The sequence below is a fragment of the Acanthisitta chloris genome, unplaced genomic scaffold, assembly GCF_000695815.1.
Source record: "Acanthisitta chloris isolate BGI_N310 unplaced genomic scaffold, ASM69581v1 scaffold30120, whole genome shotgun sequence".
In the NCBI taxonomy this organism is placed as follows: domain Eukaryota; kingdom Metazoa; phylum Chordata; class Aves; order Passeriformes; family Acanthisittidae; genus Acanthisitta; species Acanthisitta chloris.
Genome location: NW_008651546.1, coordinates 4,079 through 15,188, shown reverse-complemented (window position 1 = coordinate 15,188; position 11,110 = coordinate 4,079). Strand labels below are relative to the sequence as shown.

Sequence of the window (11,110 nt, the reverse complement as noted above, 5' to 3'; positions counted from 1 at the left end):
TATTCCTAGTACACTTTATGAATTTCTTAAGACTTGTAATTACAGCTGAAATTGGCATTTAGCATGCTTGTAAGAGTTTTCAGAGGAATCTTGGTGCTTAAAAATGAATTCCCCTGCCACTTGAGGTTTTGTTTCTCTTCTTGAGTGTTTGGGGTCACATCCTCCTAATAAAAAGGAATATAAGTTTTGTCTTTTAAGGGATGAGACTTGAGCCTTCCTAGTCTTCACCATCTCTCTTCCCATTACCAGATATTCCTCAGGGCAAACCCTGCATCTCCCAGAAGTATGGGGTGGAAAGAAGTAGCAGGACAAGGCCCCTGTGCTGTTCATTATCCCACACCACAGCCCTCTTCTTCCTCAAAGGAAAAAATAAATCATTGCACAGTGGACTCTTTAAATCACTAGATTTTAATAGCCATATAAATCCTTTGCATACAGCAATCTGTGCCATGAGAAACCATATAGATACCCAACAAGTTTTTCTGGCTTTTACCACATAAAATTATCAGCAATTTATTTATTTTTTTAAATCAACTCCCATAGTAGAAACAATAACCAGGCAATTGACAGCAAATTTCTAATTTTCTAAAAGAACAATGTTTCTTCTCTTAAAAAGAGCAGAGAAGCTGCCGGGAAGTTTCAGATGTATGCACAGATCGGGGTACCTCGGGAAGCCGCGGAGCTGTCAGCACCACACGGTGTGTACCCAGTCTGTGGGCAGCTCTAGCAGCACCTGCTGTCAATGCCCAAGGAGGGCTGGGGGTGACAAAGGGGTGACAGCCTCCTGCTGCTTTGCCTTTGAGGGCACCACGCACCACCTTGCCCTCCAGCACCCACTGGTCCTGCCCAAGACTGGGACCAGCGCTGTGTCCCTGGGACAGGCAGTGAGGGACAGCACCTGAAGAGGCGCAGGATCTGTCCCTGGACATCACCTTGCAGGCTGTAAAGTGTAGCTTGTCTGTATTGCCTGTTTCTACCTATAATTTCACTCGATCAGGAGTTTAGATCATTGAGAGGACACAGAAGCACACTGTACCCTTCCACACCACCGCCCAGCACCGTGCAGGTGGGCTGTCCCCCTCCTCGCTGCCCCAGCGAGCTCAGGAGCCCACATCCCCTGCAGCAGTCACACACACAGCCTGCTCCCACCCCTCGTGCCTGGTTTCAGTGACACTGGCTTTTGCAGAATTCACAGAATTCATTAAGAAAATCGTTATTTACATCAAGGTGTTCAGCAGCACGATGTGACAGAGCAGCTGAGACAAGAATTCGCCCGGGGCTGCTGACTCACACCCTGCCCACGGGCTTATTGCTGACTCGGGCTCAGGGACTGAACCGCCCCGAGCGGTTTCCATCCCTCCGGTTTGCACTGCGGTGGCAAAGCTGCTGTCTGCACCCCGTTTTCACTGGCTATGTTCACCCTCAGGGAGAACCATCCCTGGGCAAGGCAGGCTGTGTGTGGATGCCACACCCTGGGCAACGTTAAGGCATTACATATACACAGGAGCTATTCAGGGATTTTAAAAAACCCACTCAGAGTGTAAACATTTTTGCACATACAGTCATTGGACTTCCACACATGAAGTTTTCTGTTGTTTTCTGCATAAATCACGAGTTAAGGAGCTACACAAAGAGCACTCAAGCAGACGCCTGGAGCAGTGGGCGGTTCTCTTACAGCACGGCAGCATGCAACACGACGGACTCTAAGTAGTAGAAATATGGTCAGTCTCAGTTCAGGATGCTTCCTCCTTCCTACACTTCATATATAGTTTAGGTAAATGTCATGAACAACTACGTGCTGGTAACCCGGGTAAGATGGGCAGCTGTGTGAGGAGTGCTGGGTGATTTCAGCTCATTTCTACTTTATCTCTAAGTAGAAAAGGGAGATACTCTGCATCAGTTCTTGTATCTATGGAGGTTGCTCAATGACCCCTAAGTCGCTGTGCCGGTGGTGCTATAGGTTTAGGTATCAGTGATTCTGCCTTCCTCAGGGACTTTGGCACATTGACCCTGATTCGTACAAGATCCCTGAGAACTTATCAAAGCTGCAGTACTTTACAATTTAACAGACCCGGCATGGGTGCTCAGCTCTCTGCCATGCTCACTCGTGCTTCTTGTTGTTGTCTATGCTGTGCAGCAGTGCCAGGAACTCCAGGATGAGGTTGGCAGTCTTGCGGGGCCTCTCCACCACCACTGAGTGCCCACAGTTCTCCAAGATGTACACGTGGCAGTCTGGGATAGCACTTGCTAGAACATTGGCACCAGAAACATCCAGGACCTGGATGGCAGGGGAAAAAACAGTCACTCCCACAGTCAGATCTGGGGTTTGCTGGAGTCCATATAAACCCTGTTGGAGCTGCCTGTGCAAGTCCAATCAAGATGTTGAGCAGGGACACAGACACAGTCCCTGTGATGCCCAGCACCATGCCTGGGGATGGGACAGGGAGGCTGCACGGTGTCAGTCTCAGCATGCAGCAAGAAACTCTCTCTTGGATGCTTTTTGGCTGCTGGCTCAGTGCAAAGGGCTTACTGCGAGCAAACACTTGCATCTTTGCATTTATAGAGCCTTTCACATGCCTGCAGCTCGTTTCCTCCCACTTCTTCCCTCCCACTCCTTCCTCTGAAACCAACCCTACAACTTTGCCTTGCAGCCTGCCCACAAACAGCACATCTCTTCCCAGTTGCCAGGACAACTCTTTGCTGGCACTTTATTCCTCTTCCCAGCCCTTGCCTGCTTTTGTGCTGGCACCTACCCCTCACTTGCCCCCTCACCCCCTCCCAGTCCCAGCTCTTCTCTCTCCTCCCTCCAGCCCCATGCTGGCTGTCAGCTTTCTACCCATCACCCTGCCAATCCCCTGTGTCCAAACCCACCAGGGATGGGGACACATGTGCCAGCTCCCTGCAGAGCAGTGCACAGCTCAGCAGCACAGTCCCCACTGTGCCTCTGAGGGTGGGCACAGGCAGAGATGGAGACAGCCCATGGGGGATACAGAGGGGACTACTTACCTGGTCCTGCTTGCCCCAGATGACCTGCGTCGGGGCTTTGATCTTGCTCATGTTCTCATGGAGAGAGTGTCTGGACTTTTCATCCACGATTTCTAAAAACACTAGTGGGGCAAGAGGAGAGTCAGTCCTGCAAGGGAGATGTTTCGCCTTTCCTTCTCTCAGGGATACCTGAAGGCCAGCCCTGCCTGTGTTTCTCTGGGAACCCCATGCAGGGGTGATAGGCTGTCCTTGCACTGCCACCAAGCCCAGCTGCAGAGGGACTCTCTGCCAAGCCATCTCCTTGCAGGTACTAGTCAACCCAGATGGGAGTGGGAGGGTGAAGCAGTGACTCTGTCATGCATGGGGGTGGCAGTGTGTTGCTACCAGCTGCCAAGGTGTGTTCCCAAATCCATTAATGATGTTGCCCCCTCCCACCCACAGCAAGGCAGCAGAGATGTGCTGGGGCTGGGCAGCATGCAGGGGACATGGGGGCTGGGGACAGCCCAGCTTCACAGCCTGGGGCTCCGGCTGGAAAGGTGAGGAGGCTCTGCCATGCACTTACGTTTTCGATAAAAATCATTGTGTGGGATGCGAACGTCCACAAGGCCCTGGAGGATCTGCAGGGAGAGCAGAGGAAAGCTGCTGGGGGAGACTTACATCCCACATGGGGCTGAGCATGCTTGAGAGCAGACCCTGCTGCCCCAATGTGCCCTGCACAGCCTGGCCCTGGCGTGATCTTCTCCCTAAGCACGTGGGCCTGTTGAAACCATGCTTAAGCAACATGTATTTCAGCAACAAGTAATTTTGTCCTTTAGGATGCAGACACAATTTCTCCCCCGTCCAGAAGCCACCTCATCCATGACTGCACTTTTCTTCCTTCTATTCTTTCACCAAAACCCCTAAAGTTCTTGGTGTTATCTTACATTTGTTTCTTACTCTTCAATCTACTCATCCCAGACTTCCTCAGGAAAGCTAGTTTAATAGCCAGCCCCTCGCCAAGTTCCTCTTGCCTGATAATGAGGCAAGTAACATTTCATTGCTTTTATTAAAAAAGCAGCAAACAATCTCCCTTCACCCTGGACAACAGCTGCCTTAGTTATTTCATGCTTCCTGCTGGTCATATTTACTAAAAAACCTTTCTACATCCCAGCCTGCTGCCAAAAACCTCATGGGAGGAGGAATTCCAGTAGACGCTGCCAGAGGGAGCTTGGAAAAGTGGGTTTGAAGGGAAAGTGCTGGAAAGGTACTGGGAGTGGGGCCAGGAGTGTCCCGCCTGCCACCATGCAGGCTTGGGGAAAACAAACCCACTCACCACCTCTGAGCCTCCCTTTCCTGGTTGCCACAGTCAGCATTGGCTTCTCACCTGCTGTGGCACCTTGAAGCGAACGTAGGAGCAAAGCTTCAGCATATCTGCCATCTCCTCCGGCGTCGAGGGAATTAAGGGGATCCTGTCTATGCGTTTGGACTCTTGCAGCTCCCGGAGCTGCTTAATGAACTTGCTGTCAGTGGTACTTGGCAGGCCTGGGTGAAATGAGAAGGGAGGCACAAGCTAAAACCCAGAGGAGACCCCCAACAGCCTCAGCGACAGACCATCACTGCACCGACCTCCCCCTTGCTGCCTCTGGCCTCCTGCCTGCTCACTCATTTAAAAACAACAAAATCAAGTGGGAAGGAAAAATCTGTACATACAGCAACCTCAATATGCACTCAGATACCCCAACCTTCCTGCTGCTCCAGGGCTTGGCACCACTGACCCCATGGGCTGACACAACACCAGGTATATTCCCTATAGGCGTGTGTGAATACTTTGGCAAAAGCTACAGCACTTCTTTTTATGTGGCTACTGGATGAAAACACTAATGCCCAGGCTGCCACTGCACAAGGTTGACAGAAAATTTCAGCAGCCCCATCTGCATGCACCACTGAAGAAAAAAAATCCGCTGGCAGCTTAATCCCAACACTCTCTGCAGTCCCTACAGGTTTCACATCCAGAAACAGCCAGAGAGTCAGTCAACACCTCTCCCAGAGGAGAGCGGGAACCCTGCCGCCCCCAGAGCCTGGTAGCTAGGTAACGTTCGCTTTGCTTCATTCCTTAGTTCTTATTTGGGAGCTGCTTTCCGTGCGTGGGAGGGAGAAGGAGCTGCTATAACAACGGGGATACAGCGAAGCCCTCCCCAGCAGAGAAGCTTCCTAATCCCTGTGCTTCCTGCAGCATGTCATGCCCAGGCTCTTCTGAGCCCCCTATCCCAGAGATGGAGGGAACAGTGGGGTGGAGGATGTGGTGGGGACAGAGGGGACAGTGGGGATGGAGGGGTGCTGCACAAGGACACCCCACTGACCTATATCCAGCCCTGAAGTGCTAGAGCACCCAAAGGTGGGACATCTGAGCTCTCCAGCTCCCAAAGCCCCAGCCCTCCAGTACCCCAAGGCTTTCAAGAGGCCAGACTGAGAAGGCTTCTCCTGTTGCTGCCTGGGTTCCCTCTCCAGAATCGAGAGACTGCAGACGTGCCATGTAAAATGCCTACCATCTCAAGGGAAAAGGCATTTTCCTCCAGAACAGGAGTTGTGCCATTTGCCCTAGTCCCAACTCTAACCAAGGCACAGTGGGGCAAATGGCAAACCCCTGGAGAAGAGCAGTCAGCACAAGGCTGTGATTTTTTTCCCATACCCCTGACAGAGATTTCCAGACTGTAAATACAAATTATTTCGAAATGCTTCAAATTAAATCTCTATGCAGCCTCCAGCACTGCCCTGGGCTCTTGCACCACCTCCTGCTTGCCCTCTCCCCATCGCACCTCCCCTGCCTTGCCCACCTGCAGGACAGATGAGGGTCAGGCTGCAAATGTCTTCTGGGTACTGAGCAGCATAGACACCAGCAACATTTCCCCCCATGGAAGTGCCAACCAAATGAAAGGGCCTTCTGTTCAGCTTGATGCACTCCACAAACTGGCAGGGAGCAGAAGGAGCATTGTTAGGGGAGAAGAAACAACAGTGTGGGGTCATTAGAGAAATTCTACTCAAAAACTTGAGGCTGGTGGCTCTGGCTGCCTGGGAAGGGAGGGAGTGGAGTCGCACAAGGCAGGCTCACAGGGCTGAGCATCCCTCACGTCCCCACGTCCCTCACATCCCCACATTCCTCTGCAGGGGCCATGCAATGCTGGGGCTTTACCTGGTGTATTCTCTTAGCTTGCCCACTAATGGAGTAATCGTCCAAGTCTGAGCGTGTCGTGCCCTCGTGCCCGGGCATATCCACACACACCAAGTGCAGGTTCTTTGGCAGGAACTACAGAAACAAACCAGGGATGGTTACTGTGCAGGGAAACTGCTGCAAAGCCCAGGGATAGAAAGTAGAGACCACAGGTGAGAGTAGGGGGGTCACTCTACTCCTAGCAGCCCCATCTACTTGTGCATCAGAATAAGTCAGCTCGTGTACTAAGGATGATATGATGAGAAAGCATGGCCAAGACTTGCTTCCCATGGAGGCAACAGGTAGGTACTGCTCTTCCCCTGCAGCTCTGCATGTCATAGGGATGAAGGGATCCAACAAGCAATGAGCACAGAGCTAAAGATGGTGTTCCTCGCACCTTACATCAGTCATCCCATCCCATGCATGCAACCATTGGGTCCCCACACCGCCCCCCAGCCCAGGACCACCAGTTCTTACTAAGAAGCAACATGATAGAAATGGAATCCCACCTTGACTATGGACAGCCACATGTCTTTGTGGGCTGAGAACCCATGTAACATCAGGATGGATGGTCGGTATCCAGGTCTTCCTCTATAGGAATAACAAAACTGATAGTCATCGTAGTTTGCATATCTAACCTGCATGCCCAAGGCTCGGCGCCAGTACCTGGAAATGAGGAGAAAACACCAGTGAGCCAGACAAGTCCAGAGCCCAGCCACAATACAAGCCAAGCAACAAGTCCAAATGCAGTGACAAATTTGTTGCTTTGCTAAGGTCACTTAGGTTGGGCTCACACTGGTGCTGTTATGGGACTAATGCTGAGCTCAGACCCTGTGCATACATGCAATCCCTTGCAGGTGTAGTACTGGCAGCTGGCTACTCATGGCTGCACTGCAAATGGCTTGTGGAGACACTCTCTCTGTTCAGAACTTCAAAAACGAACCTAAATAACTGATTTGGCAATGGAAATGGGCCAAAATAACAGTTGTAAAACTGAAAATGCCCAGAAATTGGTATGAGGAGAGAGACTGAAGAGAGTGGCAGCATACATGGCAAAGCAGCATGAGGATGGGCAGGCCAAGTGAGAGAGTTCTTACAGGTGGGTAAGGTGGAGATATCACAGGGTTATTTGGACACAGTCCTGCATTGATGGGAGAACATCACCCCAAAGACAAGCACATCAGATCCCAGTCAAAACAACCCTGTCACCCAGGAGCACCACAGAACCCCGATTGCCACAGACCAACGAGATAACCTTTAAAATATATTTATACACAATCAAAGGACTCAAGGGGACCATCTCTACACAGGGTCTAGCACCCTAGGAGATATGAGGCTAACCCCAGGGCTGTTCCTCTGAAAGCAGAGGCAAGCATCTCCTGCCAGCACATGCTTGCAGCCTGCTCAGAGGATGCAGTGAAACTGCCAGCCAGAAGGACCTGAACAGAGATTATTGGTGACACTTGGGACACATGATGTGTACGTGCAGCCCAAGACAGAGGAGCAGGCTTGCGTTCTCTGCATTTGCTCTATACTCAGACATAACCCTTGTCAAGACAACTACTGGGCTACTCCTGGTGGCCAAGATACTGACAAATACTTTTATGTGTCTTATCAGAATTTATTTAAGACACAAGAGCAAGGTCACCAGCACTTCTGGACTGTCCTACCCCTCTGCCCACTCAAAGCTTATGCATAGTGAAATCCTCTTTTACCATAATCCCTTTTTCAAGGGAGTTAGAGGGACTTAATCAGCATCTCAGCTCTGTGCTGGTCCTACAAGGAGAGGTGAATTTCTCCCTAATAAGTGTCTTAAGAGTCCTTGCCTCAAAGGCACTGGTGTGAACTACCAATGGGCGAGATGATAACATTTTTAGCAACTGATCCTAATGGATCAATTCAGCAGAAGGCAAAATAATCTGTGCAAAGCTGAACTGATCCTTCACAAGGTGTTAACACGCTTAGTGGCAGCAGCTAAACTGATTAACTCCTGTCACAGTGCAGGCAGAGCAGCTCTGGGCCGGGGTCAGTGGGGCAGCCCTGGATGTCATGCCAGGCAGGGAGGCGCATTACCAGCAGGGAAAGCAGTGAGGCCATGGGTGAGGGGGGCCCAGCATGACCCTTGAGTGTCTGGCTGAGGACACTCAGACCAGCAGAGAGGAGGGGACAGGGAACTGTGGAAGAAGGGAGAAGCATCCTCCAAGACCTCTGGGCACCTCCAGAATCAGTGCCACAAAGCTGGAGACACACAGGGCTGAAACAGGAGGGCAGCATGACCTCTGCCAATGGGGAAACACAACGATTTCATTAAAAAAAAAAACAGCTCAGAAAGAAGGCAATAAGGAAGGAAGAGTAAAGGGTTTGCCCTTTACAAAAGAGGTGCCCATGACACACAGAACATTGCAGTTACTCCTGAAAGATGTCCATACTGTCAGAAATGCTAGGAGAGAGAGATGGGGGCACCATACCCTTCAAAAAAAGACAAGCCTTCTCATCCCTGCTCACATGCTCCCTCCCTCAGCCAAGCACAGACCGACCTGCCCACAGTGCATTTCCACTCGGCTCCTGATCTGCACCACCAAAAGAACAAAGGCAGCAGGGGATTCTCTCAGCCTGGCTCCTCCAAGCTCCTGGCATGTCCTTTGCCCAGTTCTGCTGCCCCTGCCTGTGGCCGCTGAAGGCTTCATCCCAACCACACTTGCTCAGCATTCAGATCCAGCAATCCTCCTTGGAACCTCAGCCCATCAGGGTCCTCCCTGGTTTCCATCAGCTGCTCACATATCCAAAGGAAAAAAATACTTTCACTGCCAAACCCAGTACTGCCTGGACATCCCTGGGGCAGGAGATTGTCACACTGCCTGCTCTTCTTTGCAGAGCAATGATCCTATCACTGGGGTTTTCATCCCATCCTCCCTCCTCCTCTCTCAGCCTCAGATGCTGTGTATAAAAGGCTGCTAATTAACATGCCATTAGAAACAGGCTTCATCCTGCTGCTGCATCCAAGTGCTGAGGTGGGCAAACATCCTCCTCTCACAGGAGGTCACTAGGATTTGGAAACACCCCGTGAGCTGAACTGCAGGAGCCACCATCTGCCAGCAGCACGTGAGGGCAGCCTGATGTGCTGCCTGCTCTGTGCTGGGTGAGGAGACTGCCCTGGCTTCTGAAAAGAGTTATTCCAGCTTTTCCCTGCAACAAACCCAGAGAGGGAAGCTGCCAGTGTGCTTATCACTGATTTCCAGTGACAAAGGAGGACCGAAGGATGTAGTGCTTGCCTCTTGGTGTCAGAAAGGACAAGATGCAAGGGGGCAAGGAAAAACATCATCTTCTCTGATGCTCCATTCCAGAAGGGAGAGAATGAGAAAAGCCTCATCTGTAACTACTAGCAAGAGAAAAGTCCCTGTCAGCTGAGCAGGCTGTCAGCAGGGAGGGAGTGCGTGAGCCTGGGGACACCCATGCTATAACCACATTGATGAGGCGAGAGGTCACCAGACTGCCAGGGCTGCCAGCCTGGGGGACAGGCAGCAGCAGTAGTCCTTTTCACAGCCACAGACCTGTCCCTGGGGGAAACAGCCCAGAACGGTTCAGAGGTATCCTGCAAGCTGGAACTATAGGAGCAGCCTCACCAGGAACCCCTTGGCACAGCCCAGCCAAACCCCTGGGACAGCAAAGAGCCAGAGCAGCCCTGACAGATATAAGCCTCGGCAGTGAAAATGCATCAAGATGCCATTGTCTTCTCTCAGAGATGCTAAAACCAAGGCACAGTTTGTATGGCCCTATAGAACCTAACCTCACTTGCTGCTATTGCTGTCATGGGCAGGAACAACCACCTCTGTCCACAGGACCATACGCCTGCATGTATGGGGACCTGCTGGGAACAGGTTCTGCCATGCCACACTGAGAGCACCAGGGTAAGGAACTCACCAGTAGTAGATGCGGATGAGCGCTGAGGGCCAGAGGAGGAACGAGGCCACGAAGGCCAGGATGGGGATAGCCAGGGTGCCACCAGCGATGACAAACATGTTCAGCACATCCAGGTCCATGCTGCTCTCCACTGCCCAGCCTCACCTGCTTGCATTTAGGGAAGGATGAGAGGTTAACCATCACAAATAATGACAAGTCAATGCTAATTGAGAACTCTGCTGCCAGGGGGAAAGAAAAGTGGCTCTGTGAGAGGCAAAGGATACCTTTCAGGCACACAGCAAAGTCTCCTTCAGTTTTAAAACTCAATTATTTCTTCTTGCTCCTTAATGGATCTAATTATTGCAATGTTATCCTCTCAGGAGAGCACATTTCAAATGGGCAATGAGCCTTCTAACAAGGTTGGAACATGTCCAGGGTGACAGGGCACAAGACAGCCCTTGGGACACTGTGCAGACACAGCAAGCACAGCCCCCGATGGGTGAGGGAGCCTTTCCCCCCACTGTGTGTGCAAGCAGCCTTTTCCCCACAGTAGGTGCAGGCAGGGCTAGCTTAAGGCAGGCTCCATAGTTCTTTTTGGAGGCAGGCACTCAGTTCCATCTCCCCTCCCCCTGCCCAATCCCAAATCCCCAGCATACAACCACTGACCTAGAACTGATGGGTTGAGCCCAGCTCTCATTATCGCTCCACACAGGCACCAACTAATCAAGGAAGCAGAGCCTATTAATGGGCTTGGGAACTGAAGGAAACAACCTGGCAGGGCACTCTTTGGTGACTAGCCCTTATCCCCACCCCCACATCCTCACTTCTGCCCTGCATTTTGAGGTTGCTGTGGGTCACAGGTCTCCATCCCTGCTACCCAGCATCCTTCGGACAAATCTCGGGGACAGCAGGCGGAGGCCACTGGGTGCAAGGCCAGGCTCTCAGACAATGCCATACTTGTCCCTGAACTCTCCCCATCATGGGCAGCTGGAATATATTTTTCTCATTAAGAGATTAAATGCTGCCACACCCACATGT

General features: G+C 51.5%; 1 protein-coding gene across 1 annotated transcript; it reads right to left on the bottom strand.

Annotated features, from left to right (window-relative positions):
- Positions 1–1,705: 1,705 nt before the first annotated feature.
- On the bottom strand, positions 1,706–10,259 carry ABHD6 (abhydrolase domain containing 6). Its single transcript, XM_009073773.1, has 8 exons — positions 10,094–10,259; positions 6,682–6,838; positions 6,155–6,268; positions 5,799–5,931; positions 4,349–4,506; positions 3,548–3,602; positions 3,007–3,107; positions 1,706–2,278 (listed from the first exon to the last, which is right to left on the bottom strand). Exons 1-8 carry the CDS (start codon positions 10,210–10,212, stop codon positions 2,102–2,104), a joined length of 1,014 nt encoding a protein of 337 aa, XP_009072021.1. The 5' UTR covers positions 10,213–10,259; the 3' UTR covers positions 1,706–2,101.
- Between the last annotated feature and the right edge of the window lie 851 nt (positions 10,260–11,110).